At 36.0% G+C, this 21,777-nt stretch overlaps 1 protein-coding gene across 5 annotated transcripts in view; it reads right to left on the reverse strand.

Moving 5' to 3' along the window:
* LOC148828300 (ryanodine receptor 3) overlaps window positions 1-21,777 on the reverse strand; it is a 175,379-nt gene that overhangs the window by 72,416 nt on the left and 81,186 nt on the right. For 4 of the 5 annotated variants that reach the window (XM_088924859.1, XM_088924857.1, XM_088924856.1 and 1 more), the window contains 19 exons: window positions 20,108-20,324; window positions 18,734-18,838; window positions 15,456-15,559; window positions 13,559-13,642; window positions 11,936-12,095; window positions 11,320-11,467; window positions 10,637-10,842; window positions 10,044-10,218; window positions 9,585-9,793; window positions 9,097-9,296; window positions 8,683-8,755; window positions 8,164-8,324; window positions 7,464-7,629; window positions 6,828-6,914; window positions 6,273-6,499; window positions 5,085-5,889; window positions 4,296-4,496; window positions 2,503-2,605; window positions 378-515 (listed from right to left, as the gene is read on the reverse strand). In XM_088924859.1, coding sequence (XP_088780985.1) covers window positions 378-515; window positions 2,503-2,605; window positions 4,296-4,496; window positions 5,085-5,889; window positions 6,273-6,499; window positions 6,828-6,914; window positions 7,464-7,629; window positions 8,164-8,324; window positions 8,683-8,755; window positions 9,097-9,296; window positions 9,585-9,793; window positions 10,044-10,218; window positions 10,637-10,842; window positions 11,320-11,467; window positions 11,936-12,095; window positions 13,559-13,642; window positions 15,456-15,559; window positions 18,734-18,838; window positions 20,108-20,324 — 3,569 coding nt within the window. The remainder of the gene's footprint in view (window positions 1-377; window positions 516-2,502; window positions 2,606-4,295; window positions 4,497-5,084; window positions 5,890-6,272; window positions 6,500-6,827; window positions 6,915-7,463; window positions 7,630-8,163; window positions 8,325-8,682; window positions 8,756-9,096; window positions 9,297-9,584; window positions 9,794-10,043; window positions 10,219-10,636; window positions 10,843-11,319; window positions 11,468-11,935; window positions 12,096-13,558; window positions 13,643-15,455; window positions 15,560-18,733; window positions 18,839-20,107; window positions 20,325-21,777) is intronic. The other variant, XM_088924858.1, reaches the window with a different exon arrangement.

Consider the following 21,777-nt stretch of genomic DNA (forward strand, 5'->3'; position numbering starts at 1 on the left):
ACTTGCAATTGACCAGCAAGATTCCCTGAGTAAGTATTAGTTATGTGGCAAGCCATCTAAAATGTCAATAGGTCAATGTACAGTAAGAAAACAAATTGCTTTCTTTAAACCTGAAGTCAAGCAAATTATGTACTGTATATTAGTGAAATCCTAGAACAGGACTCATCTCAAATATACACTGTAATATATAACATTAGGAGATCATAGCGGCATTACAACATTGTTTTAGAGACTACTGTAAATAGAAAACTACAAAAAACTGTTCTGAAAGAAAAAATCTACTTCAACATTAAACTCTCCTGATGTTTTGCAAAATGAAGATTGAGTTGTTACTCTGTTCCTTTAACTGAAAGTTATTGAAGGTTGTACAGACTTACAGGGTGCAGATTGTGTTTCCTCAGTGGGCTCCTCCTCTTGCTTTTGGGGGGCTCCTTTTATTTTGTAAACGAGGGAGAGCAGCCGGCCTTTGATTGATGTGTCCTGCGCCTCCTCCTCTTCCTCTTCTATTGGGATTCCTGTGGGATGAGCCGGAGCAGAGACCTGATCTTCACTTTTTTTTTACTCTACTAATTACCCATATGCAAACAAGACTATTTACAATACATTTACAGTAACTGCACATACTGTACATGTAACTGTACTATACATTTGTTCCTTTCAAGAAAGAGTTTCTTTGTAGTTTCAGTAGTTTCTACTGGAAATTTCTTGTATTCAAAATCTGTATCTGATATAACACATACTAAAATTTTAAAATTTGAAATGATAAAAGAGCAATACAGACAATATTAATGAACATGCATTTTTTATGGGAGAAAAGAGTAAAAAAATGGTTAAACTGATTACTTATTTGAAAAATAATAAAGCTGAAAAACATAAAAAATGAGGTATCATCTAAATATACAAACAGTGGCGATGCTCATTAAAGGTACATGGACTGTATGTATGAACTATGCACACTGTATATTTCCTCAGATTTGAACCCATGTTCCCAGAACCACTGATCTTGTAAAACAGCTAATAAATAAATTATGCATATATTAATCCTTTGCTTTTAAAACATTAACAGCACTGTTCCCCCTTGGCCTATGTCTTTACAATTATTTAATAATATATCAACTGGAATCATGCATAATCAGCAAAGTTAAATACTGAAGCCATTAGTTGTTCTGGCAGGGAACATTTCTCTTCTTTAAAATTCTACTCTTGTAACACTCAATACTCTGAGATATAAAGAATTATAAGCTTCTTTAGTTCACAGAAGTAATAAGGTGCATTACTGTACTTCCATTCATATCATTTATTTTAAAATAGATAAGTAGATACATTGTGAGTTAATGTCTACCAGTAATTCCTGTTTCTGAAGACATCTTGTTTCCCCTTTGATGAGGAAACAGATTACAACATTTAAGAAGCTGAGTAAAAGCACCAAGAAAAATGGAATAACGGTCAAAATATATTTATTTTTATATTTAAAAAAAGCTGTTTTAATCTTTAAAAACTGAACCTGATTTGCAGTTCTATAGCACATGAAATATGTTTCTGGACTATTTGTATTTATTTCAATTATAGTCAATTGGGTCCTAAACACATCATTATTATGACTGAAAACTCAGAACCCCAAGCTTTTACAGGTTGCAAAAGAATGAACTCACTTTACATAGATCAGGGGTTCCCAGTCTTGGTCCTAGAGACACACACACACTCAGTAACAAAAATCCAACTACTGTATATATGCAAATGTGTGAGGGGCTGTTTATACTTTATAAAATTCTCCTGAGAACTAAGTAAATTAGGAATCAGATAGTGATGTACAAGCTACTGTATCACTCTATGACAAAAAATATAATTACATTTTTTCCCAAAATGAAATGAGTGTAGTTATTACATTTTAAAATAAAGTCGTTGCGTGTACCGGGCTTTTCATTTTTTTTAACGGAACCAGTCTTCATTAGTTCTCCTCTCTCATATACTGTACCTGTGACAGTATAGGATACCTAAAAATACCAGTATAAGCATCAGGACTGCTCCTTCTCTAATAACGTTCTGATGCAGCTGCAGAGCCTGTTCAGATTCTGATTTCAGTAATTTACCACTGTTACTTCTGTGTCTCATATCATATATGCACAGTTTTAACACTTTTGCACTTTAAAGATTACAGTCATGTAACTTGAAATTACTGAAGATTTGTCAGATACACAACTTGCTCCACTGACTACGTTGAACAAAGGCGTCAGATAACTAAAGCTAAGGAGAAATTTTGAGAAATTCAAAAGAATTATTTGGCACAGGAGGATCTTACGCTGCCTTACAGTTAGTACTCACAGTACAATCATTATTTTTTCACTTAATCTATAGAGAAATATTGACTGCTCTCAAAAACCTAAGAGGTAAAGGAAACCTACAATAGTTGATGAGAGGTAGATCTGAATAGTACTACATTTCCCAATGGATTCTACTACATACATTTTTAAATAAAGATTTAAAGCTCAAGTTATGTCATACCGCAGTGCAATAGAAGGTCATCGTGGAAGTCATACAGTTCCTCTCGAATTTCTTCTGGACAGGGGCAGTCATCCCCAGCACTGAACTGCAGAAGCATGTTAATCTACAAAACAGAAGTGAGCTAAAGCATTACTGTTCACAAACTTTATACTACAGTATGCTTGTACACAAACCACTTGCAGAATAATAAATGTTTCAACAGGCTACAACATTAAAGTCAGGTTTTCTGCAGTAAGCATGGATGCATAAACCAAAAAAATCCACCAACTTTAATCTATAAATGCATCAGCATAATTTCATTTATTGCCACTGAAAATCACATTTCATGTGCATATTAATTGAAATACTAGAACAGCAGTATTGCAGGATAAAACTACATAGAGATTTTAATTGAACAAAACTACAATACCCTTTAACAAAATAAAATAATAAATAAACCCTTTAAAAGGGAAGTTTTGTCCACAAAAGGGATGTCCGTGTTGAATTGTGATCTGCTGCCAATACATTGGCCAAGCACATGAAACTGAATTTGAAATGCTGTGGCCAGATGGTTTCAGTGATTTTGTAAACATCACGCTAGAGTGAATAAAAGAACCTATGGTGAAGCTATGAAAAGCTGAATAAATTAATCCAAGATTAAGGCATCATATTACCCTCACTGTACAATGGTGATGAGAGTGGTCTCTGCTGGCCCCCTGAAAATACTCAAGCATACAAGGGGTAGAGACGTCTACCCCAGGATATAAAATCAGCAAGAAAAAGAACGCAGCATTACTGTGCACAAATGCTGACTGGATACAGACATTGACACCCGTAGCTGTAAGCAAGTCATGGAGACCAAGGGTCCTTAAAGATATAATGAAGAACTTCTATTGTAGTAGTCCATTACCATTCCAAAAACACTTGGTTTACTTCTGACAATTTTTCTTCTCATACTCAATACTGAGTGTGTTTTTTATCACAAGGTATCACATTTTTGTATTATAATTGAGGGTTTATTGTAATAGGACCTAGAAACCATCAATCAATTACTCATGACTACCTAAGGATACACAGTCATGTTCTATTTCCTTCTTCATAGCATTGAGTCAGTGGTACTAAAAAACATCAATGCTATGCTGTGATGTGGGTGAATCCAACAACGTGTTTCAGGAGAATTCTGTGACAAAAAGCTGACTCTATTATCAGTCTTTAATATTTTATACAAGCATAATGGGCAAAACAAGTTAATGTCACTGTTACGCAAACTCACTTAATTAATTAGGTTCTAAGGAAACAGGAAACATTTCTAAATGTCAATTAAATACTAACTGCATTAAACCTAATGAGAAATAGTCATCCTGTAATACTTTAATATTTTATTATCAATGAAAGCTGGTACATCTTGCTGAAATGATCAAAATGTCTTGAGTCTAGGAACAGAGTAAACACTTGCTCAGTCTTCAGATTTTACTTTATTGTACAAAAAAAGGTAAGTGCTTTTCCTCAACTGGTCTTCAAGCTTCTTGCATTAAAATGCATGTACTGTACATGTATTTGCACTACAACTTTAGAAGCTAGAGATCAGAATACGGTATGACATTGCAGACAGTAGCTATACTGTAAGTGTGTCAATGTATTTTTATAACAGTACAAAATTCTATCATCTATAATATTGGGGACAATATATATCCTATCTCTTGCACCTCCTGAAGGACAGAGAACTAGTCGTAATTTTGTAGTATGGAATTTCAGTCTTGGGGTAGAATAACCGATTATATTCTGCTTTAGACGAATTTCAGAAGTGGTGTTACCTGCTCCTGTGGAGGCGAACGAAATTCCCTGGTCTTTTTGGCAGTCACTGCAGCAGACATGTTGAGGGCCTGCATCAGCTCATTGTACCTAAATTTCTGATTGTGCTGCAGCTTCGACACATAACTGTCTGAGAAAGACACAATGGCCTCGATCCTGTTTCGCAGCTCACAGTCACAGAAGTAATGAAGGAGCTCACACATCTAGAAAACAGCAAGAAAGCACTTATAAATTGTAGGATTCAGTTCTGGTCATGTTTTTTATGTTCCATGAATTATTCAAATCCAATCAGTAATTCATGCCTGAGTTAAGGTTACAAGGCCAAATAATATTCATATTTTTATAAAGTTACTCATATATTATCAATATTATATACCCTGTATTTACATGTATGCCTTTAAAAACATAGGGAAAAGTTTATTTTTCATTTGCTTGAGGACGAGCAATTTTTAAAAACAAGAGAGGTTCCATAATTTTTGATATTACAATATTATAATATTTGGTTGGTTTTGAATGTTAATCCCATTGAAGCATTTGCTTTTCTTAAGTACAAGTCTTAGATCTCTCTTCGAGATACTGTTCAACTGTTGTGAACTGAAAAAATCACAGAAGATAAGGGAAATTATCAAGCAAGATTCCTAGATTCCTACAGTACTCACAAAACATTAACCACTAAAATAGTTTAATTTGAACATTTGATAAAAGAAGCCCAGAATTAACTAATGCATATAATAAGCTTTGCCAAAATGCATCCTTTAGCCAGCAATGTATAATATTCCATTCATTTTTACCTGTCGCTTGACAGACTCAGGTAGCCTCTTCTCCAACAGACCCTTCATGGGTTGCTTGGAGTCTTTGGCCTCTTCCTCCCCGGCCTCCACAGCCTTCTCTTCATTGCTGGTCACTTCTTCCTTCTCCTTGGTCTCCTCCGGCTCTTCTTCCTTCCGTTCCCCAAAGACGTTGGGGTCAATGAGCAGCAGGATCTGTTTAACGTTGTCGTTGCTGAGGACCCCCATGATCAGCAGGGTTCCAATCAGCTTCAGGATGGGCACGAACTGGAACTCCACACTGCCCCCCACAGGATCCCGGATGTGATGCCCCCCTCCCTGCACGGCCTCTGTCAGCATGCTGATGGCTTTCTCCTTCAGGATATCCAGTGGGATCTGCGGGCTGTGCAGCTGCTGCTCTCCTTTGGTGGTGATCAAGCATGGGGGAGAGAAGTTGAGCCGCGGCTTGAGGGAGGTGGAAAGACCAACCCCGGGGAGGGAGTGCTTTTTGGATTCATCCGGGAACAGCCGGATGCTCCTGGTTTCATCCGTGATGGGAATGATGAACTCGTTGTTCATCATTAGCCTGGCTTCCTTGGCAGTCTCAAGGTGCATGCTGATGAGCAGGTCGTAGAAGCCCTCTCTCAGCTTGCCTGACAGATACTGGTTGTCGATAGCGTAAAGGAGCTGAGACTGGTCCACATGACTACAGAGAGCATGTGCCACGCGGTTGTTGCCCAATGCACAAAGAGCACAGTAGAGTCTGAGGGTATGGTAATGGAACATCTTCAAATCCTCTTGTTCAGAAAGCTCCAAAATGTCCACACATCTAAATTAAAAGATGAACTACAAGCTTAATATACAGCAGAAAACAAAAACCATCAAAAACTAAGTCTGACTGAAAAGGAGTCTTTATTTGCTGATTCACAGATGCCAATAAACACAAACTGTACTCAGAGGCATTAAAAATTGCAATTTTAATTGCATGCATTTTAATGCCAGTCAGACTATTAGAACCTATTTATTTTAACAAGGTAAAAGTTGTAAATATTTTTTTTTATAAATTTGTTGAAGCAATATATAAATTATGTGAATTATGGTGAAAATAGCAAACTATTGACAGCCTCTTCAATAAAACTGTAAGGAACACTATACAAAATAGATCAAATGAAATTATGGACCTACTTGCAAGTACTGTAAGAGGACACTGACCTGTTTTCCTCTGGGATGTGCACTGCCTGCATCTGCAAGGGTTCAAGGCATTGAACCACCCAGCCATGTCGCTCACTGACCCGCGCCGTCTCCACCTTCAGAAAGGTGTTGGGCATCCGGCTCCACAGCACCGGGGTGATGGTCTGTATGTCCAGACGGGGTGGACACTGTGGGATGGGGTTCTTTTGCTCACTCTTAAATATGGCTGAGGACAGTGGCATGAAGTTCTATAACAGCACAGAAAACAAATTAATGGGACATATCAAGTAAAAACAGACACGGTTCTCCAAAAATTCAGAACCATGCTTTACAGTTAATTTTTTTGGATTAAGTGGTTAGAAAATGGATGGATTATTACAAAATAAAACATTTATGGTGTATAAGAGATTATTATTTAAAACTTGTCACATCTTTGCAACCAATCCAGGTAATGTAGGAATATCTATGGGTATAAAAAGTTCATTATTCCAAATTACAAAAGGTTGAAATTCAGTTTCTCCCAGTATTCTCAATAGTGATTGCACACTGCAGAAACACTTATGTTGAAGAACCAACCTTTACTTTCCCAAGTTCAAACTGAAACAGTTTGGAGCTAGTAGGTCGTACGAACACTGCAGGGAACAGCTTAGTATTTGGCTCAACCTGAAAAAAAAACAAATGCACTGTATGCAGAATACAGAAAGAAAAGCACAATAGTATTTCTGAATTATCTTCATTAACCAAAGATCCACATCTAGACATTTTATTACTGTATATACAGTAGTGTAGTTGTGCTGCATGGTTTTCATTCTGAATATTCCCGGTATTCCCATCTTCTCATTTTATTGAATTAGCACTCAAACTGCAATAATATTTTATGTAGTCAGTTGGCTAACTACTGTAATTAGTAATGACACTCAAACATTTATCAATTACTACTTAGGACTTAATTCAGTCCAGATTTACAAGTAAGACAGCAGTGTCTCCAGTATGACACTATTTGACTGTATATCGGTATCAGAGTACATGGATTAAGAACGTGCAGCGATGGAGTCACCTTGCTTTGGGGAAAAAAACTTCCCCTTAGGCATTACACAATGTATAATTTTATTTGCACAACAGTGCAAAACCAAGTCTGCTATAACACTAAAATAATTTTTAAAAGATTTAAATTGTAATATTATGGACTTCTATGTATATTTTTTTATTTACCTGGTATGAAGTTCCCATGTCTTTTCCATTGGCAGTAAAGGACACAAGGCCAGTGGCCAGATCAATTAAACATCCAATTTCTAGATCCACATTTGTGCGACTGGATGTGTGGGAGGTGTTGATGACATCTCCCCCCCACACCATGTAGCAGTTACTCCTTTTAACACTGCAAGGAAATAAAAACGGGGATTTATCTGTCACATACTGTAACTAGAAGTGCAATGGTTAATGAAAACAAGCTATCTTTAGTATGAATTAAAATTAAAACAGCTGTTTTTCTCTTATTCATGTTATCCCTGTCTTTTAAACTAAAGTATGTCCCTTTGCTTAACTCTGTTTTGATTTCTTTACCCATTAGGTGTGAACTAACCACTTCAGCTTCCAGTGTGATGTAAAAGCAGTGCAATGGAATAAAAGCAACAGTCAATTCAGATCTCTGTAGAAAACTCCATGACTAAAAAATAATTACAGTACATGTGCACATAATGATCATCTTGCACCTTAACACCTTACTAATATCTATGGCAAGCATTTCAATATGTGGGCTTTGCGATCCTTTCTAATGCAGTTGTTTTTATCAAATGGTTAATTCATTTTTTATGTTGGATGGATGGAAAGACAGCAGGAAATGGCGACCAATATGACAAAGGAATATTTTCCAAGGCCTGAACTGAGACCTCAGATTGAGGGTATGTCGTACCTCTCATGGACTCGCCCCCTCTCGTCTCCCAGCGTTACTGTGACAGTGCGGTTCCTGCTGAGGTCAAAGTTGTGGCTGTAGTAATGGTAGTCAGGTGTGACCCATCCCACCCATACACAGGAGGGGTCCTGGCCTCCAAATATTCGCACAGAATGGTAATACTGCAGAGCCAAGCAAAACCAAACAATTTCTCACTGACAATATTAAAGGAAAGAATGACAAACCATTGGCATTTAGTGCTTCATAGATTTTTACTGTATCATTAATACTGAGATTTCAAATATTGATACACAAATCCCCCTTCGTATACTGTACACTGTATATAGCAGAATATTTTTCTTAATCCTCAGAAAAACTAAAGTCCAAAGCAAGCAGAGGAGAATAAAATAACAACAATTCATGTTTTTCTGTTTTAAATGTATTGACATGTTTACTTTGTGATTTGTACAGGTATTAACATTGGTTCTTGTAAAAGACCAAGTAGTGTTATCATCAATAATAAGGATTCTAACAAATTACCATTGTGATACTGCCAAATTCTGCCCTTCTTGCAGAGGTTTCATCAACTTGTTTTTGGGATTTCAGTGGAAACCTAAAAAGAAGACAAATAAAACAATCTGAGTTAACAAAGACCTTTTTTTTCTCCAAGAGGTTAGTCAGAATTGCATATGAATTTAGGACATGGCTATTTGGGATGTTCAGTAGGATGCCTTCCTGCATATTCATTAACTGCTCAGTAAGTGTTGATGAAAGTATTATGAAAGATGAAAGAAAATATTTTTTCAATGCACATTTAATACATAAATGTAGATATTAATCTGTAATTATACCGAACAGGAAAGTAAATTTATTGTCCATAATGCTTATTTTTTATATCACAGTGACATGTTGCTTGAATTTAACATTAGCATTGTTTTCTTCAACAGGTCTCACCTCTGCTTTGCTTTCAGGGACTCATCGTCATGCATTCCTTCAGCGTCAGAAACGCCCGTGTTTTTAAATGTTGAATGGAACTCGACAGGCATGCTGAGGCGGCAATAAACCATGTCTGCATTACTGTTCTGGGTTCCAAAGGTTCTGTGGGTCACTTTGAGACATGGTGGACTGTCAACAGTTCCGTCGATTCTAGTGGCCTGGAAATTTTGAAGGAAAGAAAAGACATCAAGGCACTGAACAACAGGTCCTTTTTCTGTAGAGCACTAATTCTAACTAAGCACTGAAGCAAATGCTTCCATGGATTTAGCAAGTAATTGGTACAATTTAGTCAGATGTTAATATTTTCATTCTACATATGTTAAAATTCATGTATATAAAAAAGTATACTAACTGATACAGAATTACCAGAACATTTCAAGACACAACTGAAAGCAAATAAATGTAATTTAAAGAAAACTAATTAAAAACATCTTTGACTGAATTACCTCAATGTGGGGGTGGTTCTTTGGTACGTTGACAAAAGTAGGCAATCGTTTACTGAACCACATAGTTACTTCACGGTTCATATTGACAGCAAAAGGCTCAAAGCCTTCCTGAAGACCACACATTGTGTAGTATTTAAAGGTGCTAGCATCCTTGCCAAGGTTCATGCGGCCAATCTGGGAGAGGCCCAGGCTACACACTGGAATGAAACCTGAAAACAATCAAATATTTTTCAGTAGTAATACTCTCATTTCACTCTTGAATCAAGCCAAACCATCACATTTATCAAACTTCCTGGCCAAGCAAAGAATGAGATATTTCTTTTCCTGAGTGAACACAATGAGTAAAAAGAAAATTAAAAAATACCTTTCATTTCCTGGGAGAATACTCAATTTTCTTCCAGAGATTTATGAAATACAGCACCAACACAGCACAGCTTTACCATGCTATACTGTACTCACCATCCTCCACTTCAAAATCAGCAAAGCAAAGCTCCGATCCTTTGTTGGTGATGAGGATTTCTCCATTTAGGGTGAAGATCATGGACTTGTCTTCCAAATTAATCATGCAGCCAACAACATCCCCTGCACGCCAGCTGCGACCAAAAAACCAACTACCCTGATGCAAACGATGTCCCTGAAAATCAACCGCATATAGGCAGATATATCAGATCTGTGCAATAAATATGTGGTCTTACAGTACATTACAGAAATGTATGTGACGCAAAGACACTTTTATTGGATTACTTTTCACAGGTCATATTTACTGTACATCCTGCTATGATACAATCATACTTTTTTTATAGTCTTACGCATTCTCTGCTACATCTCATACAGTGCATGCATGGTCTAAGAAAGGAAAACAAGCCCACATGATGAAGTGGGAAACGAGTGCATATATTTTGACATTTTATCTTCAAAGTTGTCCATTGTAAACATCCTAAAAAATAAAAACATAATGGCTTATCCAGTAGATAAAGATGAGAAAATTTTAAAAAACTAAAGCCTGCAAAGGCTCAAACTGTTGTACCTAAATAGATGATCTACGAACTCACCCTGAATCCATCAAACACAAACGCTTGGTCATCCAAACCCAACTCTATGTCAGGCCTACAGCCTGACCTGGCCCAGCCAACGCGCATATCTCCACCAGTGACTGCTTCAAACTCAAAGTACCACTTTCCAGTTTTCACTGCATAAGTCTTCTCCACACGGAAAAACCGGATCTTATCGATGCTCAACCTCTCCACAGCCTGGCCAGCTTCAGAGAAAAAAACAACATCATGAAACACAAACATGTGGGTTAGAAAACATGGTCACCAAACAAATAATAATGTACTTTAAAAGTAGACTGCACCTTGAGTCAATGGACAACATCCAGGCACATTGTTAGGCCACCTATATTTTACCTTACAATGCCAGTAAAATATATTACTGTACATAAGAAGTGAATTTCCCATGTTAATATTCAAGTATGCTACAGACTAACTTCTTTAAGGTTTTCAGAAAAAGGTACACAGCATTATGTACAGAAATGCCTCTTTCAATATCCACTGATGTGTATTCAATGTTGAGGTGTACAGTACATGTATATAGTATTTGATGTAGGTCAGGTATTTGACAGGTCAGGTTATCTGCAATATCTTCGCCAAACCAATATACCTACAGAAAGAGAACATTTCTACTGATGTGCTTTATATTGTCAAACAACTGTCTCTTTGATACGAGCTCTACTCACCACCCTCCTGGTCAGGAGGTTCAATGTTATATCCATATCCTATTAGTGTCCGGATAGCCTCACGGAGGCTGTCTCGGTTTGATTTCTTTGTGCGCTCATCTAATAAAGCATATGGCACCAAACGAGGATTCCTTTTGCTCTTCAAATCCTTTTGGAAAATAAAAAAAAACTATGATTCAAGTTTAAAGCTGGTATATTCTTCTTATTCTGTGTCAAAATGAGGCATTCAGTAATGATTTTCTGAGGTTTAGTCCTAAATATTAGCTTATTCATTGATTGCTTTCTAATTGCTAAAAAACTAAATGTTTCTATGTTTCATTAAAAAGGTAATATGCGTAGTCTTCTGCAGAAAAATCAAGTGGTAGTGACATACCTGTAAGGAACGAAACAACAGACAAACACTGTAAAAATGTTCAAAGTCAAGAGCTATCCTGTAGATTTTTTTTTGATAATTCTTCATACAGTACTTTGGGATATGAAGCATTGTCAGTATGAATCATAATAAAAATCATTATAGAAAGACAGTTTAAGGGAAAAAAATAAAAAGAGCTACTTACTGTACAATATCTTTCACAAAAAAGCATTAAAATTATTATAGAAGAATATTTTCTCCTACCTGTTGAATGCCATAGGTCCATCCTTGTTTAATTCTGTCTTTTGCCCAAACATTATGTGCATTTTCAGCAAGTTTATCAACTAGAACTTCCTGTGCAGGAATCAGTTTTACTTCAGAAAGATCCAGTGGTGCAGGTTTATAACCATTTGACATCATATAGCTTAAAACAAAACAATTCGATTTCTCAATTACAGATTCCAAGTAAAATTACACGTAACTTGAGTTAATATACCATGGGGTTTCAATAACTACTGTATGAAATCATTTGTACAGTATGTAAAACTGGCATGAAAAAAAACAAGCTTTTCAAAGCATCACCATTTCTTTTTCAAAGGTTTTTTTTTTGCAGTTTCCATAAGTTAATGCAAAATATTTTAATGAAAAGGACAATGGGAATGGATCTATGGATCACAGTGTGACACAGCTACTACATATTTATTATGTGTGACACAGCTACTACATTATTATTTTTTTATTTATTCTCAATAGCACACAAATTAATTGAGTTAAACACAGAGGTACTGTAGCAGGACACCCTATTCTTGGCTTAAAGCTGTTTTGTACAGGAAAATAAAACAATCCCAGATTTGACTGTTGAGACACTATTTGACTGATCAATAGTAGTCAGATTCTAAAATATATAGATAATGTACTTTCTCAGGTTTAATGTTGAAAAGTGTCTGAAATATCACGGTTCCGTGTGGATTATCCAGTAATGAAAGACTGAGCTCTATAAAAGGAGAAGAAAAGAACACACACCCAAAAATCACAAAGGTGCTGTCTGGAGAAAAGGTAATATAACAAGTCGACTGGATGCACAATCTATAGTCCAAATAAATTTTAACAAACTCTCATTGGTTTGGCACAGAAGCCTTTATCAGGACAATCATATTTGGCTTACTGAAGATCTTCTGATAAATTATTGTTGATCATGTTTGTATTTTGGTAATGTTCATACTGTATATATATATTTCATTGGCTTTGTGATTCATGAATCTTGATTATTATTTGTAAAGACGCATTCAACTATGGCTCTTCCAAATTGAAACAATCATAGTGCAGCTTCATTCAACTGTTCTGATGTAGGCTTTTGTGAAGAAACCTTGACAATTTGTTACATAAAATATATATTTAGGGTATAGAGCCTGCGTCCAACCAGTTTGAGCTCTGTGATCACAGGTTCAAACCTGGGTCAGCTCACTACACAACTATGACTGGAATTCCCCTAGCTGAGGCACACAGTGGGCTTGAGAGTCAGGTGGCATTAGTCAGACAGGCCTCCCTTGACTCTCGGTGACATTGGGGATCCCTGCGGCCTCCGGGTGCTTGCAGGCATTTGGTGTTGTCAGTGAAGTACAATTGGCACTGAATCTCTATTAAGGGGCTGTGTGGCCTTTGACGAGGGCTAAAAGGTAAACGAGTCAGAGGAGTTTGCCTATAGCTCTTTATTCTCTCCTGTGTGCTGTTACAGGAATCAAAGTGGAGTATGAGAAAAAAAACAACTGGTGATTATAAATTCTAAACAAAAATATAACACTTCTCTGAAATAATGTGGAGACACATTTTCATACAAAACAAGTATTTCTAATAAACCAATTATGAATTATTTGGAAACAAACTTACTTCTTTGGAAGTTTCATTTTTTTCAGATCTTCTTCTGCATTCACATTTACTTGAACAACATGGCATCCCAAAGCCAATAATGTCCTATGGGAGGGTACAAGACACGAAAGCAGTAATTAACCAGTAAAATTTCACCACATTGTACAGCAGTATTAATGCCTAAGGATACACTTATTCAAGATGCTTTCCAGAGGCTTCTTGATGCATTTTTAACACATACAGTAGCTAATGTATGCTGTGACTGCAACAGGATTTTGGGCCCGAGTTGTTTTCCATGGTGCATCTTCTTTAAGAATGATCTTAAATTCTCTTTAACTTACTGATTATTGTATCCATTGATTCTTGTACTTGTAAGGTTTTCTTCATGATCATGTGATACAATAAATCTGCAGCTGTATGAATTGCCCCAGACTCACTGTTTGAGACAACATGCCATCCTTCCTGAACAAGAATGGCATTATGTGTTTATTTGGAACACCAGCTACTACACTAAGTAAGAGCTTGGTACAAATCTATTCTTATTCACTTCTGCTGAAATACTCAATTGTTTTAGAATATACACCTCAAGCTATTTAAACTGCTACTATTATAATGGGTGGTCGTTACATTCATGGCTCATATTAGAATTCTGCTGTACAGTATGTCTCGCTGACTGCTTCATTTATTATCTACAAAGTCAGAGCTGCATTTAAGAACGTCATGTCATTTTCTGCATTGTTTTGTAGCTACAACAAAGATTAATTACACACAGCTTTCAATTTAATAAACCTGCACTTTCCTAAGCTTCATTTTTTTTGTTTTATAGTTAAAAGAAGATTAAAAAAAGATGAATTACACACACGTAAGCTTTCAATAACATCAAACCACATTTTATCAAGCTTTACTTTTTAATTTCTTTCCCTGTGCCACAAATCCATCATGCAATCAATAGGAAATGTCAGCTTCTGACAGAACATTAATGTTCAGATCATTCTTTTCTACTAGTAGAACTGTTTAATTCTATATTCTGACTACATCTCACAAGTTCTGAGAAATGGCATGTATGAAAGCACTAAAACTGATATTCTTTATGAGGAATCAGTTAAACCAATAACCAAGTTTGCAAAAGCCACAGACATTAAAAAATGAATAGCTTGTGTAATGTACTGTATCTAGTTGGTGATGAACAGGGAACTGTGTCAAAATGTGGACTGCTAAATAATAAAGAGAAAAGAAAAACAACATCTGTTCTTGCTGTGAAACATTCTTCAGGTATGGGGTAGAATATGGGAGAGAGTAGGAATATGTGGGAAAGGGTTACTGTGGATAAGAAGCATATAAGAAAGAATGTGAGAATTGGTATTAACAGGTGAGAAGGGGAGACAAATATGGAAAAATGGGATAAATTTGTTATGTATTAAGTTAGGAACACATGAACCTAGATCTTCGAAAGTTAGAATCCCATTAACCAAATATTTTTCATTTAGGTCCCCTTACATTTGTGGTAGAGGACTGGCCTGGCCACCCATGACACCAGATCTGAATCCACATGAATTTTACCTGTGAGGATGCCTAAAATGTTCACTATTCAGGGTTTTCCTGCACTGCTATTTAATGCCAATAATTGAACAAGAAACATAATTGTACTAAAACACTCTAGAGTTAATGAAACAATTATGAGTCTTGTGAAATTGGTTTAACTCAGAGGAGAGCATTTCAGTGCTGAATTTCAGAATGGCTAAATAAGTTTATACTTACAATGTTTTAAATTATAAGATTTAGCAAAACCATGCAGTACTAGCAAAAATGAATAGCTAGTTTTCACATGATCCACACACTGTGGCTTTGTCATAGCTTTTTACCGACCACCTCTGACATTTCGTCATGGAACTCATTAATTCAGTCATGCAAAACTCACTTTAAGGTTTCAGTGGACATCTGGAGGTTATAATTCTTTTCTGTTTCAGGCAGTTTGGAGAAATCCACAAGACAGGGATGCTGCCTTTTGTTGTCATCCCGCACCTAGGTAAACAGCATTCATTTTATTTATTCATTCAATCATTAGAGTTCCAACAGAGCAATAGAGCAAGTGTGAGATGATAGTACTGTTTTTTAAGCTCTAGGAAAGAGCCATTTTTTTCGGTGCAACGCAGTCAAGAGTATCACTAAAGACAAGCATGTAGCACTGTGAGTGAATTTCAGTACTATGAAACAATTTTTCATAGCAAGTTAGACAGGGAAATGTGCCAATCAAACAGTTAAACATTATTTATCTCTTTGTGAAAACTAAGGTTGCTGCTGGAAGAGGTGTTAGTGGGGCCAGCAGGGGGTGCTCACCCTGCGGTCTGTGTGGGTCCTAATGCCCCAGTATAGTGATGGGACACTATACTGTTGCAATGCTCCGTGGAAAGCAAAGGGCATGACAAGGAACAGGAAGGCATCATGGCCATCCACTGCAACCAGGGAAGTCTCTCCAGTCATAACGACTACTCGTACCATTGGACCCAGGCTTCTGAGGTCGAGAGAGTGGGACTTCCCCAGTGCAACGGCTTTCCCGCTTCAAAAAGCTCTCCCGCACAGGTTTCTTCGTGTAGCTCATCTTCCAAACAGATGAGCTGCACAAAGTACAACCGTCATCGTCGGACATTGGAGAACCAATCAATTAATCATCTTTTTGTGAAGCATACTGTATATGCCACTTATTCAAGAACAAATACGGATTTACTAAAAATGTAACTGACTACCATTTATACTTGTATACCATTAAAAAATTAAGGTTACTTATAAACCAACTGCTTAAATACTATACTATAACTACAGTACAACTACTGAATATTATTGCAATTATAGAGGCAGTTGAACATGGTATGAATGATTAGTTGCATGTTTCATGTTTTCTTGGGTGAGTATTTTGTCAGCAATGTTTTCTGTGTGTATTTTTGTGATTTGAAGCACATATAGTAAGTTTTACACATTAGCATCTGTGAGAGGGTGTAAAGGAACCTTGAACTCTTAAACCCCCCAAAATAAATTTGGCAGATTGAGGTATTATGTTTCTCGAGGAGCTCCCAGGAATTGTCACAGAATTACAGGGCATTTATTTATGATTTCTGAGCTTTCATTGGAAACAATAACAGTTCCAGTTTTTTTTTCTTTTGCTACAAAATAGCAAAGAAGATATGATCTTTCAATGTAGTATTCTCTAACAATTTGTACATTTACTAAAACAAATGTTAAAAAAAACTGATAAGAAAAGCACCCCCAAAGGTAATTCTTATTAAATATGTACAGTATAAAGAAATAAGACTCTCATAATGCAGAAGAAATACATGGCATTTCAGATTATACAAATAATGCAATGCCAAGACACCAATTAAGTAATCAAGCTGAGGTCTATTAGCTTTTCCTGACTGGATTAATTATCTAAATTATTATTATAGTAATTTCCCAAATGATGATGTAAAATCATTCCAAGAATAAAGAAATTGATTACATAAACTGACCAAGAAAACATGTTTAAATATGATTGAGATAGTAACAATGATTCCTTTATCTCTGCAGACATTTATGTATAATTAAATAAATCTCAGTCAGCTCTTCTGGAAATGTTTCATACATAATGGTACCCCAGTTAAGCTACTTTTAGAACATTATCTACAACACCACCTAAAGACATTCAGAGCACAGCATCTTGCACTTTGACGTTCCATCTAGATAATGTCTGAAGGGGCATGAAAAACAGTCTTAAGTATTTCCCATCACAAACGTAAAAACACTTAAGCTTGGCTCTCCTAGGGTTTGAGGTACAGTTATTTTAGGGTAAGTCACTGTACAATTCACTAACAGCATTTCCAGAAATTGCTGACACGCTAAACTTGATTTAAATCATTTAAGTGGCACCTTTCAGTGACTCTACAGTAGAGACTGTATTTTTATTGGGACACAACAGTATTTGCCTATGTTAAGAAATGTACAGAATAAGCACATTTACCCATGATTTGCAGGTTGTTAGTATTAGTAAATGCAGCCCTGTGTTTTACATATTGTTTTGGTACTGTATACACACATCAAAAAAACTGAATGCTCAACAGAGGCAGATAAATTACTGAATTCAGGGTCCATGCTGGCTGCACATTAAAAAAAAAAATCTAGGGGCTCATCTGTGCTTATTTGTCACAGATTAAAAAAGAGTCATTTGAGAAAACAGAGTTATTTAAAAAATGTTTAGAATCCTGCTGAGAGACTCTGCGTCCCGGCATCAGGGTCACACAGACATTTCAGAGCCAGTCATTGACCTAGGAGAAAGTTAGTTGAGAATCCCACAGGGAAACTCCAATTTCTCAATTACTAGTTTGGGAGCATTCCTAATTGTCATTGGGCTTTGTCATAGCTTTGGGTGATGACATACCAAACTTCTCATGACCCAGGAGTTAGTTGTTCTCTTGTGTCCATGTGAATGGAGGGGTTCATGCTTTATGTACAACTTGTTAATATTCCAATAGGTCTCTCAATATCTTTGTAACATTAGTTATTTTCTTATATTGTTTTCCTTGTTTTTTTCTTATTTGTGTAACAGCAAAACAACAAAAACAAATGATAAATCTGGAAATGCATGGTCAAATTGAGAGTGAAGAACAAAGTCAATGAGAGAATTGTACTTACCTTCTGTTTAGAATGTGAACCGCAAATTATAAAAGAGAAAGCAACATGATCCACAAGCAGATTTGGCTTGAATGATGGCTTAATACTATACTCTGTTACTGTACATTAAAAACCATGCAGATTACATAACCAAACTTTAATAGTTTTAAACACATTTTTATACCACTAATGTGTATCTGTAGCTTTTATTTGTTATAATAAACTTCCAAATGTTGCTGATAATTTAAACCAAAGCAATCCTTCCTATATATCTCCTGTTTGATATACAGTAACAAACCTTCAACACTGGAAAGCTTAAAGGTTAAAGAACCTGCTATAACATCTTCAGACATTTTCCACAGTCCCTACTTTAGACTACAGCTAAAAAAAATAAGGATCACAACATTAATATATGCAATGGCTAACCTGATACAGAAGACCTGTGGTTGAAGCTAATGTCATTCCATGACCCAGAAGTATCTGGGAAGCATTACAGAGCACAAGCTGTGGTCATGATTTCCTGCCAGCATGCACATATTTTAAAAATTAACATACCTTGCCATAGGACCAACCAAGTTCTATCTTGTTCATCCCCCACAATTCATGGATATTTTCTGCTAATTTATCTCTGACTTTTTCAAGGTGTGGAGGCATCACAATCTAAAAAATATTTAATGGGATCACTTATTCTTCTTTACAATACCCTGTTCTTTAAAATAAATAACTCAATTAGAACATTTCTTGGAATAAGCATTTAAACAATAACAAGGGTGAAGTAGATTTCCCACTGCAGAGTTATCAGAAATGATAAGAAAACGGGTATGAAACAGTGAGGGACATAAATTGTTCAATTTTCAAGGTTTGTGTTGTATCATCTTTTTGTCATTATTATAACAACAATTATATCTTTACAGGTAATCAGTGTGATACATACAATTTACAATATAAATTCATTAACAAAAAAATGCTACACATATTATACAATCTTGTGTAATCACGCATAGCATTGGACTCCTGTGTAGACATTTGACTGTTCATGTGCTGTATATATTTGTATTTGTATATAAGTATTATGTGAATGTGGTTTATTTAAGGGATTATTTCTTCATTTGTTTGTTGAGATATTAATTGCGTTTCAGCTTAGGTGCAATTAGTTTTCTGGTTACAGCTCAATTTTCTGATTGTAAAAGTTGCTCGTATCTGTAGATAATTTAAATATATACAGTATATCTGCATTTAGCTTTTGAGGAAAGGAGTTTTATGATCTAGATGATAAATGCTTATTTTCAAACCTCATTATTTTCCCTACAAATATTAATATTCCCCTTCACTTGTTTGCTTTATGATGTTCTGGAGCTCTTTTTAAATAATTTTAATAATTCATTAGAAAATGTCAGTATCCTGTAGAGGCTCTTGCTAATATCAGTGACTCTGCTCTTCTCATGTGATGCCCCTATTAGGATGAAGTACATGGCAATAAAACAGACTCTGGCTAGACACAGTTCCTAAGAACTGTCTAATATACTTCTTAAATCAAATAAAGATGATAACAGTCTGAAGTAATTATCTATTTGTGCTATCATTTAATTGGACAACACACAGCTGTTTACAGTGTACAGCAAGAAAGAAAATGATTGTTCTGGAAGGGGTCTGAAAACAGTGTGCTCAGCACCTTGATAGTCAATCCCCTTGCCATGGGAAAGGTGAATGTGCTCCTGAGGGCTGAGACATTATGTTTTCTAATCATTAAAAACTGAGCTCCAAAAGATGATGAAGCAAACGGCATTGGACATTAATGCTATCCTAAGGAAATAGAGTGGTTAGTGTTAAATATTTTAAAGATTTATGATTACCACTGAGTAGGAAGATTAAGATTAAGAAAAAGAGGGTTTTGCAAAATGACCCCAGGACAGAGATTCTCATGCTTACCTGGCTAGTTTCTACAGGAGTGGGGATAAAGGAGGCTTGGGAAAGGAACTGAGTGGTGCCCAGTAAATCCCGTACGCCTTCGAAATCCCGCTTGTACTCCTTCACAGGCTCCACACGCATCTTCTCCTTGGGAAGCAGGGCTTCATAGCATGGAGCATAGCCAGAGGGGGGCAGGAACTTGAAGTCACCGTGGCGGCCACCCAGCAAGAAACGCACCCTAATGAAGAAAAAAAAGAAAACCAGGCGCCTTTTAAGTAGCCATTTTAGTCAAACCTATCGTATTTAAGGAATGATTCCTCGTGTCCTAAGCTTCAAAATGTTTGTAGCTGGAAAGGTGATACAATCATTTATCATTTTAAGAAACATGGCCTATGATACAAACTGCTCCTACTGAAAAACTCTTTGGTTAAACGACTCCAAAACTTTATTATGTACAGTATATTAGTACCAACAGGATGAATATATGTGAAAAGAAACCAAGAAGGTGATAATTAGAGCCATTTCTTTTTGTGCTAGTACATAATAACAGCCTATGTACAGTACGAGCTTTAGATATAGTAAATACAGCATCATTCTAGTTTCCCCTTAGTTTACTTACAGTATGTTTCCCTGTTAATGTAAGTATAAATCTCTAACATAAACATAAGAAAGCAATAATTTATTGTGTTCTTAAAATAAGATACTAAAACCTAAATGAGATACATGGGGCAAATAGTCTTCTTTCATTTATTCTTATGTTGTAAATGGGATTTTTTGCTTCAGTATTTTTGCTTAGCATATACAGTACATATACATTACAAGTACAACAGACACGACAAAATGCATGTACAATAAAATAAATAATAAAATATTATTAAGGCTAACACAATAAAGCTAGAAGTGCAAAATGTGTTTGCAACAAATCTTAAAAACGTCAACTGAAAATGAATTATCAACTACAACAATATTACTGTGACTGGGGTTTCAGCAGGTGTGAGCAACAGTTGGAACAATGGCTATTGTTTGGCTGTTTAGCTGTCCTTGAGGCAGAAAGCAAAAGGAGTCCTAAAACTGACTCAGGATAAAACTTCACTGTAAATTATTAAGACCACCATATTAAAGAATAAACATTCAACAGTGACTGGATCATTCTTAGGTCACTGCATAAATTAGTAAGATATAGCATAAATACACAAACAGAGATCCAGGGAAACATACAAACCAACACTGAATACCTAATGCTGAGTTTTATTATAGAAGAGAGCTTGCTGTATTCTGTATTCTGGGGCATTACAGTGGAATCCACAGGCTACAAACATATCTCCTACTATTTTGATGCCTTTGTATAGAAGGGGGAAATTGGTTCCAATTCATTTGGGAGTATCTCTTTAGAGAGGGAAATTTAGTCCTGGTTAGAATCCATCTTATTACAATGCATGTTCTCAATTATATAGGATATATAGGTGTATTATGTCATTTTTTACATATAAGGACAGAATTTTGGGCTACAGTGTGTCTATTGAAGTTTCTGAAGCTTACTGATTTGTACATTTTTATCTGGTGCATGTTATGTAAACTGTGTTGTTATACTGTATACTGCAGTTTTCTTATTTGTTGTTAATAAGCATTTGTTTGCCTAAGTCCTGATTATTACTCTGTTATAACTGTAGAATAAAGAATACACATGCTGT

Source organism: Atractosteus spatula, chromosome 9 (assembly GCF_055471065.1).
Source record: "Atractosteus spatula isolate fAtrSpa1 chromosome 9, fAtrSpa1.hap1, whole genome shotgun sequence".
Classification (NCBI taxonomy): domain Eukaryota; kingdom Metazoa; phylum Chordata; class Actinopteri; order Semionotiformes; family Lepisosteidae; genus Atractosteus; species Atractosteus spatula.